This window comes from Salmo salar, chromosome 15, assembly GCF_965601325.2.
Source record: "Salmo salar chromosome 15, fSalSal1, whole genome shotgun sequence".
Classification (NCBI taxonomy): domain Eukaryota; kingdom Metazoa; phylum Chordata; class Actinopteri; order Salmoniformes; family Salmonidae; genus Salmo; species Salmo salar.
Window position 1 is genome coordinate 72405472 of NC_138305.1, and position 20193 is coordinate 72425664.

At 43.4% G+C, this 20193-nt stretch overlaps 1 protein-coding gene across 1 annotated transcript in view; it reads right to left on the reverse strand.

The window, feature by feature from the left end:
• The window catches only part of mgll (monoglyceride lipase), a 31824-nt gene extending 23448 nt beyond the window's left edge, over positions 1-8376 (reverse strand). The window contains exons 1-2 of the mRNA NM_001140001.1: positions 8298-8376; positions 6348-6492 (exon numbers count right to left, since the gene is read on the reverse strand). Coding sequence (NP_001133473.1) covers positions 6348-6472 — 125 coding nt within the window. The 5' untranslated portion in view covers positions 6473-6492; positions 8298-8376. The remainder of the gene's footprint in view (positions 1-6347; positions 6493-8297) is intronic.
• Positions 8377-20193: the final 11817 nt, after the last annotated feature.

A 20193-nucleotide genomic window follows, 5' to 3' on the forward strand; every position in this document is an offset into this window, starting at 1 on the left:
CAAAAAAGTTTACGAACCCCTGAGTTATACAATTAGCCACTACACCTTAACTCACATTAACTCAGCGCCGGGATTAAAAACCAATAATTGCATACGTACTGTACGAAGGGATCTGATAGCAGAAAAAGTATTTTATTAACAAAAAGGTAAACAAATAAGTTTGCTTTACAGAACAACTGTTTTTGCAGTTGTAAAGCTCATTTCCTGCAATTCTACACATTTTGCCATGGCTTAATATGATATCTGAGTGAGAGAGAGACAAACAAAATAAATAGGGCCCCCTGGAGGTCTGGTGGTCAGTAGCCCAAAGGCCGGCAGATGGCGATATTAAGTTGTTTCATCTTGCCAAGAGTGTGCAATGCTGTCATCAAGGCAATGGGTGGCAATTTGAAGAATCTAAAAAATAAAATATATTTTGATCTGTTTAATACTTTTTTGGTTACTACATGATTCCATATGTGTTATTTCATAGTTCTGATGTCTTCACTATTATTCTGCAATGTAGAAAATAGTAAAAATAAAGAAAAATCCTTGAATGAGTAGGTGTTCTAAAACTTTTGACCTGTAGTGTATATATTTTAATTTAAAAAAATTACAGAGGTCCGGACCTCGGTGTCCTCATACAGTGAATTCAGAAACTATTCACACCCCTTCCACATTTTATGTTAAAGCCTGATTTTAATATTAATTAATTTGAGATTTTTTGTTACAGGCCTACACACAATAGCCCAACATGTCAAAGTGGAATCATGTTTTTCGAAATGTTTACAAATGAATTAAAAAGGAAAAGCTGAAATGTCTTGAGTGAATAAGTATTCAAGCCCTTTGTTATGGCTAGCCTACATAAATTCAGGAGTAAAAGTGTGTTTTACAAGTCACCTAACAAGTTGCATGGACTCTGTGTACAATAATAGTGTTTAATGTGATTTTTTGATGACTAACCCATCTCTGTACCCCACACATACAATTATCTGTAAGGTCCCTCAGCCGAGCAGTGAATTTCAAACACAGATTCAACCACAAAGACCAGGGAGGTTTTCCAATGCTTCGCAAAGAAGGGCACCTATTGGTAGATGTGTAAAAATATATAAAGCAGACATTGAATATCCATTTGAGCATGATGAAGTTATTAATTACACTTTGGATGGTGTATCAATACACCCAGTCACTACAAAGATACAGGTGTCCTTCATAACTCAGTTGCCAGCGAAGAAGGAAACCGCTCAGGGATTTCATCATGAGGCCAATGGTGACTTTAAAACAGTTCCAGAGTTTAATGGCTGTGATAGGAGAAAAGTGAGGATGGATCAACAACATAGGAGTTACTCCACAATACAAACTTTTCACTGACAGTGAAAAGAAGGAAGCCTGTACGAATAAAACATTTCCACAACATGCATCGTGTTTGCAACATGGCACTAAAGTAATAATGCAAAGAATGTAGCAAAGCAATTCACTTTTTGTCCTGAATACAAAGTGCTATGTTTGGGGCAAATTACTGAGTACCACTCACCATATTTAGAAGCACAGTGGTGGCTGCATCATGTTATGGGTATGCTTGTAATCGTTAAGGACTAGGGAGTTTTTCAGGATGAAAAAATGTAATAAAGCTAAACACAGGCAAAATCCTAAAGGAAAACCTGGTTCAGTCTGCTTTCCACCCGACACTGGGAGATGAATTCACCTTTCAGCAGGACAATAACCTAAAACACAAGGCCAAATCAACACTGAAGTTGCTTACCAAGAAGAAAGTGAATGTTATTGAGTGGCCAAGTTACAGTTTTGACTTACATATAGTTGAAAATCTATGGCAAGACATGAAAATGTTTGTCTAGCAATAATCAACAACAAATTTGACAGAGCTTTAAAAATGTTGAAAAGAATAATGGTCAAATGTTGCACAATCCAGGTGTGGAAAGATCTTAGATATGTACCCAGAAAGACTCAAAGCTTTAAACTCTGTGAAAGATTTTACTACAAAGTATTGACTTAGGGGTGTGAATACTTATGTAAATTAGATGTTTCGGTATTTCGTTTTCAATAAATGTACAAAAAAATATACAAACATCTTTTCACTTTGTTATTATACGCCATTGTGTATAGATGGGTGAGAAAAAACATATTTAATACATTTTTAAATCAGGCTATTCCAACAAAATGTGGAATATGTCAAAGGGTATGAATACTTTCTGAGGGCACTGTATATAGCTACGGCCCTGTGTATACAAAGAAAGACAGGTCTCACTGGTTCACAGCCCCCAGATTATTTATTGAAAGATCTGTCAATCATTGTAAAGGTGCCATCCCCTCTCCCGGCACCTTTCACCTACTTCTTTCCACCAGCAGTCCCTCACTCTCTAGTCTCTAAATGCACAGTAAGTGATGTCATCAATGGACATGTATGGCAGAAGTTGCATGAATTTGATGTTGTAAACAGGCATTTATTTTATTCCAATCTTTAAAATCTGAGACTGAATCTCACAGAATCTCTTATCATAAAGGGGAGAATTCATAGGATAGCTTGTAGATATCTATACCAAATGTGAATTTTTATAGATGATGCCACCACATGAACAGAATGCCCTAAAATATGTTTCTATCTGCTTTTCCCACCACCATATGAGATGCCCAAACTAGCCTTCAGTCTAAACTATAGCTCATGCTAAACAAACTACTATTAAAATGCACTACTATAAACTGACCCACACTACTGTTAATAGAAGTAATTAAATTAGCGGTACTCTAGGGACAGATGGTGGTAATAATAATAAAATATGGGACTTATATAGCACCTAGACCGCGGTGAGGATGGGGAGTACCGGTACAGAGTCAATGTGTGGGGGCACAGGTTAGTCGAGGTAATTGAGGTAATATGTAAATGTAGGCAGAGTTAAAGTGACTATGCATAGATAATAAACAGAGAGTAGCAGCAGCGTAAATGGGGGGGGGGGGGGGGGGGGGACAATGCAAATCGTCTGGGCAGCCATTTGATTAGCTGTTCAGGAGTCTTATGGCTTGAGGCTAGAAGCTGTTAAGAAGCCTCTTGGACCTAGACTTTGAGGTCCTTGCCATGCGGCAGTAGAGAGAACAGTCGATGACTGGGTGGCTGGAGTCTTTGACCATTTTTAGGGCCTTCCTCTGACACCGCCTGGTATAGAGGTCCTGGATGGCAGAAAGCTTGGTCCCAGTGATGGTGCAGCTGTATAACTTCTTGAGGATCTGAGGACCCATGCCAAATCTTTTCAATCCTGAGGGGAATAGGTTTTGTCGTGCCCTCTTCACGACTGTCTTGGTGTGTTTGGACCAGGATAGTTTGTTGGTGATGTGGACACCAAGGAACTTGAAGCTCTCAACCTGCTCCACTGCAGCCCCGTCGAGGAGAATAGGGGCGTGCTCGGTCCTCCTTTTCCTGTAGTCCACAATCATCTCCTTTGTATTGATCACATTGAGGGAGAGGTTGTTATCCTGGCACCACACGGCTAGGTCTCTGATTTCTCCCCTATTGGCTGTCTCATTGTTGTCGGTGATCAGGTCTGCCATTGTTGTGTTGTCGGCAAACTTAATCATGGTGTTGGAGTCGCGGCTGGCCATGTAGTCATGAGTGAACCTTGGAGTACAGGTTGGGACTGAGCATGCACCCCTGAGGGGCCCCCGTGTTGAGGATCAGCATGGCAGATGTGTTGTTACCTACCCTTACCACCTGGGGGTGGCCCGTCAGGAAGTCCAGGATCCAGTTGCAGAGGGAGGTGTTTAGTCCCAGGGTCCTTAGCTTAGTAATGAGCTTTGAGGGCACTACGGTGTTGAACGCTGAGCTGTAGTCAATGAATAGCATTTTGTCCAGGTGGGAAAGGGCAGTGTGGAGTGCAATAGAGATTGCATCATCTGTGGATCTGTTGGGCGTTATGCAAATTAAGGTGTGTTTAGGGTTTCTGGGATAATGGTGTTGATGTGAGCCATGACCAGCCTTTCAAAGCACTTAATGGCTACAGACGTGAGTGCTACGGGTCGGTAGTCATTTAGGTAGGTTACCTTAGTGTTCTTGGGCACAGGGACTATGGTGGTCTGCTTGAAACATGTTGGCATTACAGACTCAGTCAGGGACAGGTTGAAAATGTCAGTGAAGACACCTGCCAGTTGGTCAGCGCATCCTTGGAGTACACGTCTTGGTAATCCTTCATGCCCTGCGGCCTCGTGAATGTTGACCTGTTTAAAGGTCTTACTCACAACGGCTACGGAGAGCGTGATCACACAGTCATCCGGAACAGCTGATGCTCTCATGCATGCATCAGTGCTGCTTGCCTCGAAGCGAGCATTGAAATAATTTAGCTGGTCTGGTAAGCTTGTGTCACTGAGCAGCTCGCAGCTGTGCTTCCTTTTTTTAGTCTGTAATAGTTTGCAAGTCCTGCCACATCCAACAAGTGTTGGAGCCGGTGTAGTACGATTAAATCTTAGTCCTGTATTGACGCTATGCCTGTTTGATGGTTCGTCGGAGGGCATAGCAGGGTTTTTTATAAGCGTTCGGGTTAGAGTCCTGCTCCTTAAAAGCGGCAGCTCTACCCTTTAGCTCAGTGCGAATGTTGCCTGTAATCCATGGCTTCTGGTTGGGGTATGTACGTACAGTCACTGTGGGGACAACGTCATCGATGCACTTATTGATGAAGCCAGTGACTGATGTGGTGTACTCCTCAATGCCATCGGAAGAATCCCGGAACACATTACAGTATGTGCTATCAAAACAGTCCTGTAGTTTAGCAACTCCGTCAGCTGACCACTTCTTTATTGACCTAGTTACTGGTGCTTTCTGCTTTAGCTTTTGCTTGTAAGCAGGAATCAGGAGGATAGAATTATGATCAGATTTGACAAATGGAGGGCGAGGGAGAGCTTTGTATGCATCTCTGTATGTGGAGTAAAGGTGGTCTAGATTTTATTTTCTCCTCTGGTTGCACATTTAACATGCTGGTAGAAATGAGGTAAAACAGATTTAAGTTTCCCTGCATTAAATTCCCCGGCCACTAGGAGCGCTGCCTCTGGATGAGCGTTTTCCTGTTTGCTTATTGCCTTATACATCTCATTGAGTGCGGTCTTAGTGCCAACATTGGTTTGTGGTGGTAGATAGACAGCTACGAAAAATATAGATAAAAACTCTCTTGGTAAATAGTGTGGTCTACAGCTTATCATGAGATACTCTACCTCAGGCGAACGAAACCTTGAGACTTCCTTAATATTAGATTTCGTGCACCAGCTGTTGTTTACAAGTATACACATACCACCACCCCTTGTCTTACCGGAGGCGGCGTAAACCCCGCCAGCTGTATGTTATTCCTGTCGCCGTTCAGCCACGACTCGGTGAAACATTATATATTACAGTTTTCAATGTCCCGTTGGTAGGATATTCATGATCATAGCTTGTCTATTCTGTTATCCAATGATTGTACATTGGCTAGTAGGACTGATGATGGAGGCAGATTATCCACTCGCCGTCGAATCCTTACAAGGTACCCCAACCTACATTCCAGATATCTCTGTCTCTTTCTCATGGGAATCACGGTGATTTGGGCCTTGTCGAGTGTCTGAAGTAAATCCTTCATGTCCGACTAGTTAAAGAAAAAGTCTTCGTCCAGTATGAGGTGAGTAATCGCTGTCCTGATATCTAGAAGCTCTTTTCGGTCATAAGAGACGGTGGCAGAAACCTTATGTACAAAATAAGTTACAAATAACGTGAAAAAACACACACAATAGCATAATTGGTTAGGAGATCGTAAAATGGCAGCCATCTCGTCCGGCGCCATTCTTATCAAAAGAATGGCTCAGTGACATGTTGTAGGCTAGCCTATATGACAGGAGCTGTGTGTGTGATGCGAGACAGATTCTCAATCCGCCCACAAACAAGGAACATGCTCACATAACTAGTGGTGGTTTATGGAAAACTAAAGCGGCAGGTAGCCTCGTAGTTAAGAGCCTTGGGTCAGTAACTGAAAGGTTGCTGGTTCGAATCCCCGAGGTGAAAAATCTGTTTTTGTGCCTTTGTTCACTCTGCGAAATTACTCAAATGTAAAATGATTCCAGAGCGAGGGTGAGTCTGTTACACTGCAGGCTCCATGGTTTGGTGTGATACTACAGTCCAGATGTTGTGTGGGCCTCTCTGTTTCCAGGGCCAACTCTCTGATGTAGTGGAGTCTGTTCCATTTTAGATGGGTTTTATGGGATGAGGGAGCAGGGGGCAAGCACAGGAGCATATAACTCACTGAATGGAGAACATTAGGTTCTATTTTAGTTGAATCTATCACAGTCTCTAGCATACCATACATGTCCGGTTTTACACCTCACATGACATTTCATCCACTGACCTTGGTGGGGCATCCGGCTCCCAGTAGCGGCAGAACAAGTGCTGTCCGTCGGCATTGACGAAGTGCTTCAGGTCGGCGTAGGAGACACCTTGCGGAGTCCGACGCGGATCTTCTGGTTCGGGCATGTAGACGCCTAGGACCCACGCTGCAACATAAACAGGGAGAACGGATAGTAGGTCGATGCTGTACAGATATGACAGACCAGCGAAAAGTGACCAAGACATGCAAGTGACCAAGACATTCATTGTTTGCTATTTTTCATTAATTCTCCGGCTGGAGCTCAGCAGAAAGCGACTCAGCGGCTCCGAAGGAATTTTTCCAATTCGATACAGCGACATTCGTCATGGAACCATAAACCTATGTTCAACTCTCCTATCCCCAGGTGACTGTGGTCACATTCCCCCTCCACTACCACCCCCACCCCCTCCATGCGCCTCAGCTGAGTTTTATGGCAATGGCTAGTGCAAATGGGTTGCCATATAGGCTCTGTTACAGTAACAGGCTATAGTGCAGTCAAGGTGAGTGACTTTTTATTTAACCTTTATTTTAACAGGGAAACACATTGAGACCTAGGTGTTTTTGTACTATATGTTAGATGAAATAATAAAGAATAATAAAGACAGACACATTTGTCAAGTTCAGTCTTCCCTGTGGCTCAGTTGGTAGAGCATGGTGTTTGCAACGCCAGCATGGTGTGTGCAACACCAGGGTTGTGGGTTCTATTCCCATGGGGGGCCAGTACCAAAAAAATTTAAACAAATAAATGCATGAAATGTATGCAATCACTACTGTAAGTTGCTCTGGATAAGAGTGTCTGCTAAATGACTAAAATGTAATTGTTCAAGCATTGTACAACCCCTACATACTGGGTCCAGGGAACAGCCCAGTTAGTTGATTATCTATCAAACTAGACTCTGTAACACTAGGTCTCCCTTACAAAGGTGTATATACTACAAAAATATAATCCTACACATTAAAATACAAAAATACAGTCATGGGAATCACAAATAAAACATCAGAAATCAACCAGAAAAACAGTTACATTCCTACACAAATAAGTTCCCAATCAATACTTTAAATTGCTGAACGGCACCAGAACATCAAGATGAAAATCTATTTTGAATTTTGTTCCAGCAATACGGTGCATTAAAACTAAAAGCAGATTTACCTAGCTCGGTGGAGACCCTAGCAACCTCAAGAGTTAACCAATCCTGTGAACGGTTAATCAACTCAGGTGTCTATACTTGAACAGCATAGTTAGATTTGACAGAAGTTTATGAAGAATGTAGGCTAGAATGAATGTCATGGAAAAGGGTCTGTCAGTAAAAATAGACCGCGCTATTTCCTGAGGTCTAGTTTCAGCTATTGCCTAATAATAACCTACGTCAAGTTTATGTAGGCTTGCGATACCAAATGTACTTTTTATCCAATGTGCGCCTTGGAATAGCCTATGAGTCAATTATCTATTGATGGCAGTGCCACTGATATAAATATTGGTAGATAGGGCCTAGATAGATTAAAGTCTCAAGGGACATGATGTGACACTGTAGACTCACACTACCAGCTTTGGCGCTGTCATAAGTGGCGTAAAATAGCCTACAAAAAACTCTACCTCCTTCCCCCATTTTAGCTGTGACAAATATTTAACCAGAAATTACAGTAACCCTTTCATGTTCTTTTTGACAGGCTGAATGTGATATTTACATTGGGCCATATGGGTCCCCCGTCCAGCTCTGAATATTGTTTCAACAACCATGCTGCTCCTTTTAACAATGTAACAAAACGTGACATTTTTGTGATGTAATTGGCATACCCGTCACATTTGTCACATTGTTATAAGGAGCAACAATTGTATCTGTTGAAACAGTATTCAGAGGCTGAGAATGGAAGCAATGCATGCAGAACTTGTTTTTTTTAATGATGGTGAATGTCCAAAAAAAGTTGACCAACCTTATGTCCTGAAAGGTCTGTAAAGTTGCGCTTTCTCACAGACGGCTCTGCCTTCTCCGCGCTCTCTGCTGATGTTGCGTGGCCGCTCGTAGGCTGAAGAATGTAGAGAGGCGTGCGCGAGAAAACATCAATACACACTGACTGAAACCCTTTTCCCAGTGACGGAGGCACCTTCTAGTACTAGACCTCCTCTCTACCCACTCTGTCCTTCTGCTGAGCCCCAAATGGGGTCTCCTTGCCCCCCCTCTCTCTCGCTCTCTCATTTCAATTTCTCTCTCTCGCTCTCTATATATATTACATCTGTCATTCCGCATGTGTTCTGCATGTCCAGAGCAGAGCTGGTATTAGCTAGAGGTTATGGGAAAACAGATAATTGGTGAATAAAATAGATTATGTTTTGCCAGAGGCCGAGAATAAACAGAATTAACATTTGTTGTTAAATGTTCATGTTCAAATACTGGATTTGTTTTGATTGTTACTGTTGTGCAGCTCTGGAACATTAGATAGTCAGCCTTTTTTCTACGAAAATGGAATGTTCTCTCTCTTTCTCATACACACACACACACACACACACAGTGTGAGAGCGAGAGGGGGAGAGAGAGACTCCCACACAGAGAGAGGGAGAAAGAGAAAGAGCAAGTCCTGTTAAGCACCATACCAATTGATCGCTTGAACACCTCAATGTGGTTGTACAGGTTTTTCTAAGCAGACCCGAAACTTCCACCAAGGCATGTCTTTCCAAGATATGCTGAGAAACTTGCGAGACCTGCATTTTGCTTTGACGCTGTTATTGTCTTGGTCACCATTATTAGTGAAAGGTACGTTACATAGTAAGAAAACATTAGGGTACATAAAGGAGAAAAGTAAAGTATTTATGATGCCCCGGAATGGTGTACATGGGTTTGGATATGGATATTGTAGGCTAATGCATGGGTAAGGATGTAAGGATGTAAGGATGCATGGGTAAGGATGTTCCTTTAAGAGATATAGGTAGCATGCATATGGTGTTGACACTCCGAATGCTGCCTTCGGTGGTAGAGGAAGAGAAAACAACTTCCCTATACATCATGCTTCTGCATCCTGATCACAAGCTTTTAGCTACAGTACCAGTCCAAAAGTTTGGACACACCTACTCGTTCAAGGGTTTTTCTTTCTTTTTACTTTGTTCAACATTGTAGAATAATAGTGAAGACATCAAAACTATGAAATAACACATAGTGAATCATGTAGTAAACAAAAAAGTGTTAAACAAATCCAAATATATTTCATATTTGAGATTCTTCAAAGTAGCCACCCTTTGCCTTGATGACAGCTTTGCACACTTTTGGCATTCTCTCAACCAGCTTCATGAGGTAGTCACCTGGAATGTATTTCAATGAACAGGTGTGCCTTGTTACATTTACATTACATTTAAGTCATTTAGCAGACGCTCTTATCCAGAGCGACTTACAAATTGGTGCATTCACCTTATGATATCCAGTGGAACAACCATTTTACAATAGTGCAACTAAATCTTTTAAGGGGGGGGGGGGGGGGGGTTAAAAGGATTACTTTATCCTATCCTAGGTATTCCTTAAAGAGGTGGGGTTTCAGGTGTCTCCGGGAGGTGGTGATTGACTCCGCTGTCCTGGCGTCGTGAGGGAGCTTGTTCCACCATTGGGGTGCCAGAGCAGCGAACAGTTTTGACTGGGCTGAGCGGGAACTGTGCTTCCTCAGAGGTAGGGGGGCGAGCAGGCCAGAGGTGGATGAACGCAGTGCCCTTGTTTGGGTGTAGGGCCTGATCAGAGCCTGAAGGTACGGAGGTGCCGTTCCCCTCACAGCTCCGTAGGCAAGCACCATGGTCTTGTAGCGGATGCGAGCTTCAACTGGAAGCCAGTGGAGAGAGCGGAGGAGCGGGGTGACGTGAGAGAACTTGGGAAGGTTGAACACCAGATGGGCTGCGGCGTTCTGGATGAGTTGTAGGGGTTTAATGGCACAGGCAGGGAGCCCAGCCAACAGCGAGTTGCAGTAATCCAGACGGGAGATGACAAGTGCCTGGATTAGGACCTGCGCCGCTTCCTGTGTGAGGCAGGGTCGTACTCTGCGAATGTTGTAGAGCATGAACCTACAGGATCGGATCACCGCCTTGATGTTAGTGGAGAACAACAGGGTGTTGTCCAGGGTCACGCCAAGGTTCTTAGCACTCTGGGAGGAGGACACAATGCAGTTGTCAACCGTGATGGCGAGATCATGGAACGGGCAGTCCTTCCCCGGGAGGAAGAGCAGCTCCGTCTTGCCGAGGTTCAGCTTGAGGTGGTGATCCGTCATCCACACTGATATGTCTGCCAGACATGCAGAGATGCGATTCGCCACCTGGTTATCAGAAGGGGGAAAGGAGAAGATTAATTGTGTGTCGTCTGCATAGCAATGATAGGAGAGACCATGTGAGGATATGACAGAGCCAAGTGACTTGGTGTATAGCGAGAATAGGAGAGGGCCTAGAACAGAGCCCCGGGGGACACCAGTGGTGAGAGCACGTGGTGCAGAGACAGATTCTCACCACGCCACCTGGTAGGAGCGACCTGTCAGGTAGGACGCAATCCAAGCGTGGGCCGCGCCGGAGATGCCCAACTCGGAGAGGGTGGAGGGGAGGATCTGATGGTTCACAGTATCAAAGGCAGCAGATAGGTCTAGAAGGATGAGAGCAGAGGAGAGAGAGTTAGCTTTAGCAGTGCGGAGAGCCTCCGTGACACAGAGAAGAGCAGTCTCAGTTGAATGACCAGTCTTGAAACCTGACTCATTTGTTAGATGTTAATTTGTGTAATTTCTTTCCTTCTTAATGCGTTTGAGCCAATCAGTTGTGTTGTGTCAAGGTAGGGGTTGTATACAGAAGATAGCCCTATTTGGTAAAAGACCAAGACCATATTATGGCAAAAACAGCCCAAATAAGCAAAGAGAAATGACAGTCCATCATTACTTTAAGACATGGTCAGTCAATAAGGAACATTTCAAGAAGTTGAAGAAGTTTCTTCAAGTGCAGTCACAAAAACCATCAAGCGCTATGACGAAACTGGCTCTCATGAGGACCGCCACAGGAAAGGAAGACCCAGAGTTAACTCTGCTGCACAGGATAAGTTTACTAGAGTTAACTGCACTTCAGATTGCAGCCCAAATAAATGTTTCACAGAGTTCAAATAACAGACACATCTCAACATCAACTGTTCAGAGGAGACTGCGTGAATCAGGCCTTCATGGAAGAATTGCTGCAAAGAAACAACTACTTAAGGACACCAATAAGAAGACGAGACTTGCTTGGGCCAAGAAACACGAGCAATGGACATTAGACATGAGATTTTTGGTTCCAACTGCTGTGTCTTTGTGAGACGCAGAGTAGGTGAATGGATGATCTCCCCATATGTGGTTCCCACCATGAAGCATGGAGGAGGTGTGATGGTGCTTTGCTAGTAACAATGTTGGTGATTTATTTAGAATTCAAGGCACACTTAACCAGCATGGCTACCACAGCATTCTGCAGCGATATGCCATCCCATCTGGTTCGCGCTTAGTGGGACTATCATTTGTTTTTCAACAGGACAATGACCCAAAACACACCTCCAGGCTGTGCCAGGGCTATTTGACCAAGAAGGAGAGTGATGGAGTGCTGCATCAGATGACCTGGCCTCCACAATCACCCAACCTCAACCCAATTGAGATGGTTTGGGATGAGTTGGACAACAGAGTGAAGGAAAAGCAGCCAACAAGTGCTCAGGATACGTGGGAACTCCTTCAATACTGTTGGAAAAGCATTCCAGTAGGTTGAGAGAATACCAAGAGTGTGCAAAGCTGTCATCAAGGCAAAGGGTGGCTACTTTGAAGAATTTAAAATATAAAATATATTTTGATTTGTTTAACCCTTTTTTGGTTACTACATGATTCCATATGTGTTATTTCATAGCTTGTATGTCTTCACTGTTATTCTACAATGTAGAAAATAGTAAAAATAAAGAAAAGCCTTTGAATGAGTAGGTGTGTTCAAACTTTGACTGGTACTGTACTACAGTAAATTAAAACTATATGACACAGCACATGCAGATAATATTGAACATTCAGTCATTATTTTGATTGACACCATTATGGGCCTTTTTTTATTTGACTACATTTCAAATTCTGTTGACCTTAACAAGGGCCCCAGGACCAGTGGAACAAATTAGTCCCATCTTTTTGAGAAACAAAAATATTACTTGTTAAACAAAATCTCTTAAAATACATTTTAAATATTTATTAACAATTTAAACAATAAATATACAATCCTTTATTTAGCACAGAATATGTAAATATCTTTCAATATAAAAGTTTACCCAAAGATGTATCTATTTGGTTGTTGGAAGGTCGTCGAAGTATATTATTTTGTTTCAATGTACATCGATCTAGGTGTCTCAAGGTTTGTGTGTCTCTTTGTGATACATTGTTTAATATGAGTACACAAGTATGAATGTCAAGCATTCTGAACTTGCTAATAAGTACGTCTCACAGACGGCTGGTGGCCCCTTAATTGGGTAGGACGGGCTCATAGCAATGTCTGGAATTGATTGAATGGAATGGTATCGATACATAAAACAACATTTTCCTTGTTTTTATACCATACCCTCCCCTTAATCAAGGCTGGTTTAGCAGCATTGCAAGGGTACTTTTTTTTTATCCTGGCCATTAGCCAAATAGTCTATGAATAAAGTGGTTTTAAATGGTCCACTGAAAGTGCTATGAATTATTTTTTAGATTGTTTGCCCTCATGCTTTTTCATTATTCACTATTCACATACCTGCATATGCTACTTCCTTTCACTTTTTGAGTATTGCTGTAGTTTTAAAAAACAGATTGCTTGTTTTCCTTTTAATATCAAGCCCTCCATAGGCTACCCTTACCATAGGCCTAGACTACTAAGGCTGCTTCAACAGCAATGCATATACTGTGTCCGTAAAATGTATATAGGTTCAGAACTTTTGTGAAATAAAACAGTTAAAAATATATGGCAAACAGAAATCAAACTGGATGGACATCAGAAATAGATGAGAGGTGGAGGGTAGAGGAAGGACAGGACTAAAAACAAACAAAATATATCTATTGTCAAATAGATTTCTGTCCGTAAAATGTGTACAGTATGGATAAGCTGGAAGTAGACATGATGCAGACAATTACATTGATGGAAGCTACAATCTATCTGCAATATTAAAGATGATCTACCACCTACTGTTGCTATTACTCTTTACTGTAGCCTATACTATTTAATAAACTGTAGTATCAATCCACAATGGACTAGGATGCCACAATGGACCAGGACAGGAATATTCCATGCCTCCAGCTGAATTGTAGTTGATGACAATGCAAAGCCCGTTAATAACCTACAGAACTTCATACAAATGCATGCAGTATTAGGCTATGGAATGTGTTGATTGGCCAGTGAATGGCCAAGCCCTCATCACACATACAACTTGTTTGTTAATCAAAACCCAGCCCTTTCAAGCCACCGCCAGCTATTGCACTCACAATTCCGGCTGTGAAAATAGCTAAATTATTTCAGACATACCCCTGAACATATATCGCTACCTTACCATTGTGTTAGATTCGATAAAATAGGGCCACTGGACTGTTTCAGATAAGGGTTTTCAGCATTTATCCGTATAACCTGACCGATCGCTCGTAAAATGTTCCCTGACTGTGTTTCCTGAACAACTACCATAAACATGTAAGGTCTCCCTGTGGAGCTGTAAAAGAGCCATGCATGCAACTAAACACTAAAACAGAGCTGCCAGCAACCAAAACCTAAACCTCACAAAACAAAATGTTTGTAGAGAACCATTTGTCTATACACTGAGTGTACAAAACATTCCTAATATTGAGTTCGTCAGGGAATGGACTCTACAAGGAGTCGAAAGCGTTCCACAGGGATGCTGGCCAATGTTGACTCCAATGCTTCCCACAGCTATTTCAAGCTGGCCAGATGTTCTTTGGGTGGTGGACCATTCTTGATACAGATGGAAACTATTGAGCGTGAAAAGCTCAGCAGAGTTGCAGTTCTTACATTTTACATTTACATTTAAGTCATTTAGCAGACGCTCTTATCCAGAGCGACTTACAAATTGACACACTCAAACCGGTGCGCCTGGCAACTACTACCATACCCTGTTCAAAGACACGTATATTTTGTCTTGCCCTTTCATTCTCTGAAGGAGAAAAAAAAAAGTCTTGGTAGCCATTTGACTAGATGTTCAGGAGTCTTATGGCTTGGGGGTAGAAGCTGTTAAGAAGCCTCTTGGACCTAGACTTGGGGCTCCGGTACCGCTTGCCGTGCGGTAGCAGAGAGAACAGTCTATGACTGGGGTGGCTGGAGTCTTTGACAATTTTTAGGGCCTTCCTCTGACACTACCTGGTATAGAGGTCCTGGATGGCAGGAAGCTTGGCCCCAGTGATGTACTGGATCATTCGCACTGACCTCTGTCACTACCCACGACCCGCCTTGCGGTCGGAGGACGAGCAGTTGCCGTACCAGGCAGTGATGCAACCAGTCAGGATGCTTTCGATGGTGCAGCTGTAGAACCTCTTGAGGATCTGAGGACCCATGCCAAATCTTTTCTCCTGAGGGGAAATAGGCTTTGTCGTGCTCTCTTCACGACTGTCTTGGTGTGCTTGGACCATGCTAGTTTGTTGGTGATGTGGACACCAAGGAACTTGAAGCTCTCAACCTGCTCCACTGCAGCCCCGTCGATGAGAATGGGGGCATCAGTGTGTGTGCACGTGTCGTGCTCGTGTGTGTTTGAGTGTTTCACCTCGTCATCACTGTCCATCTGGGCCCTGTCTGTCTGACAGTAAAGCACAGAGTTGTGGATTGAGGAGAAGAGACACACTTTAGTGACTTTCTCACTGACGAATCCTCATCTTTCCAGGTTCTCAATAACACCAGCTAAAGAGAGAGAGAGAGAGAGAGAGAGAGAGAGAGAGAGAGAGAGAGAGAGAGGGAGGGAGGGAGCAGGACAGATGTAGGGGGATAGAGGAAGGAAGAGGAGAAGAGTGAGAGAAGGGATTCAACATTCATAATTATGGTTAATCAACATTCCTACATAAACATTGGCCGCTTTAGTGATTTTGCCTGTATAATCAGTCATGATAAGCAATTTCCCTAATTACATAAGATAATCAAAGTAAATAGCTGGTAAAACGTTATGGGAAACACACACAAACAATGCTATTTTCCACATCCACGGAATGTATTGCTGTTACGGTGCTGCATGTTCAGTATGAAGGTTTTGATAAAAGTAAATTGAACATGTAACCCTCACTCTGACATCCACTACCTCCACACCGATATCACCGTAGTCCCTTTGGATCTGAAACAGCACCAGAGAGAGGTCAAATGTTTGGGTCAGAGCGAGGGAGACTGCTCCATCAAAAATAAAAAAAATGGAATTGTGTGTCTCGTTTTGAGAACATTGCATTTTTGCAGTCATAGCAGTAAAGCATTATTGAATTTAATTGAGAGAATGTGTTAGAGAAAAGAGAGAGAAAGAGAGAGGTAGCCTTACTCAACCTGTTCTGCCTGCTTACTGCTATGACAACAGGCAGACAGCACCTCACATCGCATCACAAGCATTTCGCTACACCCGCAATAACATCTGCTAAACATGTGACAAATAACATTAGATTTGATATGATTTGATCCTTCTCCACATCCTTCTCTGAACTGTCTGGCTCCCCCTCCTGGACAGGACAACACATGGATCATTCATAAGACACCCACATTACTTGCATATTAATCCAATACTATCCTAACCTTAGACCCTATTAGTGGATTACACTGGAGCTATACAAACAGACTGGTATTCCCCCTATCTTTTCAGTGTCACTCCTCACCAGTTCCTGTGTGTTCATCTTTTCCCTTTTTTTGGCTTTCCTGGCCTCTTTCTTTTCCTTCCTCAATCTCTTGGCCTCCGCTTTCTTCTTTCGGGATATGAGTTTAATGACGTCAATCCCACGCTTCAGACACAATAGCAAGGGAGTGAGACATTCTACCATATTTTTTTCCATTCCTGCCGTGGAACATGACAGCATAATGGGGGGTGTAGAGAGGAGAGAGGAATGGATGGCGTCTTAACAATGCCTCTCAACCTCTCGATACGCACACAGCAAAATGTAAGAAAAATGGGTCAGGCGTTTCGCCTGTTTGTCAAAGTATGCTTGTGTAGTGCATATTAATTCCTTGTGTAGTCCATAGTAATTCCTTGTGTAGTGCATAGTAATTCCTTGTGTAGTGCATAGTAATTGCGGTGTTGTTCTGATTTCTTGGCTCGTATTGAGTAGTGTCATCGTTGTGTCACCTTTGACCTGTGACCTCACCTTGTCTGAGGGTTGCAGAGGAGCGGAAGATAACTACCCCGGGGACCTCCTTCACCTGAGAGAGAATGGTACCTTATAGCAATGCTCTTGGGCGCGTTCGGAAATTCGCTCTGGCTATCTCCTCCGATTTCAGAGTACTCCTCCTCCGATTTCAGAGCACTCTCATCTGAGTGTGCCAGAGCACAGAATAACTGATTCATTTACGAATCCTCAACACCCGTTGAATATGGCCTGTAGTCGGTAAACGTCGACAAAAAAACGTATTTAAATTGTTGCCAGCAGCACAGTCACCAACGCTCTGGATAACATGAAAACAGCCTAACCAGCTCTGCTAAGGCAAGTAAAATGGTCAGAGTAAGGTGTTCTCTCATTTGTGTCTGGAAGTAGCTGGCAAGCTAGCCAACGTTAGCCAGTTAGCTTGGGTGCTTTCTTATTTATTTTATTTTATTTAACCTTTAACCTGCTTGACTGCATTGTGTGGTCAGAATGCTGGGATCAACCCTACTCCTTGGCCAGAACGTCCTGTGCGCTCTTAACGCTCCGAGAGCGAAACGCTCTGAATTTACGAATGGACAATCTGACAACGGTCTGAATTTACGAGCGCACTCTGATCGCACTCAGGCACTCCAAAGTGAATTTACAAACGCACCCCTTGTTATAATAGACTTGATAAAGCGGACTGATCTCATAGACTGTTCGTAACATAGTAAACTTAAATCTGGGATACTCAAATTAGTATGATATGTTACGTTTGGTATGGTTTCATAAGATAGAAGGTTACTTAAGGCAAAAACGAAAGGAGGGTGGTTCGTCGGGGTGGATGGGTGGCCATATAATGCAAACGTCTAGCAACCCCAAGGTGTTTGAATCTCATTGAGGACAACTTTAGCATTTTAGCTAATTAATAAATAACTTTGCAACGACTTAGCATGTTAGCTAACCCTTTCCAGTGTAACCGATGTGAAATGGCTAGTTAGTTAGCGGTGGTGCGCGCTAATAGCGTTTCAATCAGTGACGTCACTCGCTCTAAGACCTGAAGTGGTTGTTCCCCTTGCGTCGCAAGGGCCGCGGCTTTTGTGGCGCGATGGGTAACGATGCTTCGTGGGTGTCAGTTGTTGATGTGTGCAAGGGTCCCTGGTTCGAGCCCAGGTTGGGGCGAAGAGAGGGACGGAACCTACACTGTTACACCAGCTAGCACAGTGGATCTGGGCCGATTCCGGCTGAGAGTCGGGGCACTCAGCTGAGAGTCAGACTCGGCCGACGTCATGTGGCCCGAGTCTGGGCCGCCTTCGGCAGTATTACTTATGGCTAGGATGCGGGGATTGAGCTCGGGCTGATTCCGGTGTGAGTTATCTGGCCCAAATGTATTACTTGGGGCTCGGGCCGATTGGAGCTACTCTCTGGCAGATGATTACACTGGCTGCTTTATATAATTAACATTTCATTATTTATTTTTCCATATTGTTTCTGTGATCAAGAAATACAATTAACATTTAAATGAAATTCTTTAAGAGTCCTGTGTAGTATTTTGATACTTTGTGCATGGCAGTTGATAAGCATTAACAACTTTGTGGATGGAGCCTCCTGAGTGGCGCAGTGGTCTAAGACACTACAGATGCTGGTTCGAGACCCGTGCCGGCCGCGACCGGGAGACCCATGAGGCAACGCACAATTGGCCCAGCATCTTCCGAGTTAGGGGAGGGTTTGGCCGGCTGGGATGTCCTTGTCCCATCGAGCTGTAGCGACTCCTGAGGCGGGCCAGGCGCATGCACGCTGACACGGTCACCAGGTGTATGGTGTTTCCGCCAACACAAAATGTTTTTTGTGGATGGGTATCATTTGTATGTATAACATGTATAACAGTAATATTTAAAATGACTAAAATCGAGTAATTTTGTATACATTTATTTAAATTTGCATCGGGATGCTTCTGGGGGGATTCTGGGAAGATGCCGGCAAAGTCGACTGAATTCCGGTAGACGGAAATGGCCCAATATACTTGGGCTGATTCTGGGCAGTCATTCATTTTGATTCGGGGACTAGTCCGATACCAGGCCGATTCAATCAGTCCCCCCTGGAAGAGAGTCGCTTCTAGGCCGATTCCTCATTGCTAGCTGGGTTCCCCTAACCCTAAACTTATCCCTTTTAGCTAACCCTAACACAAACCCTTTAACCTAACTCCTAACCCCAACCTTAACCCCTAACCCCTATCCTAGATAATGTTAGCCAGCTATCTAACGTTAGCATTAGCCACCTTGCCACCTAGCTAACGTTAGCCACAACAAATAGGAATTCGTAACATATTATACGTTTTGCAATTCGTAACATATCATAAGGGCTCCCGAGTGCCGCAGCGGTCGAAAGCACTACATTTCAGTGCTATAGGTGTCACTACAGACCCTGGTTTGATTCCAGACTGTATCACAACCGGCTGTGATTGGGAGTCCCGTAGGGTGGCGCACAATTGGCCCAGTGTCGTCCGGGTTAGGGTTTGGCCGGGGTAGGCCACCATTGTAAATAAGGATTTGTTCTTAACTGATTTACCAAGTTAAATAAAGGTTAAATAACAAAGAAATATGGGATAATGGACATCCACAAATTAATACATACAAAACGTAACATATCATACTAAATGGAGTGTCTCAGATTTACATAAAGAATAATACGAAATGCCCTGAGACCATGTTGGCTAAAGATATGATAATACACATCACTACACAGAGTTGCCCCTACATGCTGATTGTGGGTACATTTTGCATTTTCCCCACTAATGGTAGGATTGGGGGAGGGGAAGCTGATCCTAGATATGTACCTAGGGGATACTTCACCCACGGAGTTAAAGTACACTTAACAACTGATATACTGCCGAAAATGTAAGTGAAACACCTTCACAGACATAGCCCTGGTACAAATTAAGGATTTCCCATTGATTGAGTGGCAGTATGATTAGAGAGTAACTGAATATGTACTGTATATTTACGTATTTATCTTGTTTTCATGGACGCATACCGGATTATAGTCCTCCACTGGTCTGTAGATGTCAGTCTCAGGGACCTGACCTAGAAGAGGTGTACTTTGGCCTGAAACTGACAAATAGACAGGCATAGGGATTTAACATGTAATTTAGCACAGTAAGTGGAGCAGATGAGACGTTGAGTCCCTTTAAATCTGTTAAAATGACTATAAAGAGTGAATGATTTAATGATGTGTGGGAAGGGATGAATTAAAATGAGTAGTGTTGGAGGTCCGTGGTTAGGTGGAGTCTGTCAGGGATAGAGTGGAGTTAATGTGGGCTGTGGTTTGTAGTGGTTGGGAATACGTGTGTGCGTCTGCACGCGTGCCTGTCTGTATCTGCGTGTGGACGTGCGTGTGTGTGAGTGATTGTGTGCTCACAGCTGGGTCCTGAAGACGACCGTGAGCATCGAGAAGACAATGGAGGCTGCCAGGCATAGGTCAGGTTTGAAGAGCACGGTCAGGATCAGTGGCCATCCACACCAGCTAGGGAGAGAGGGAAGGGGACAGACAGAGG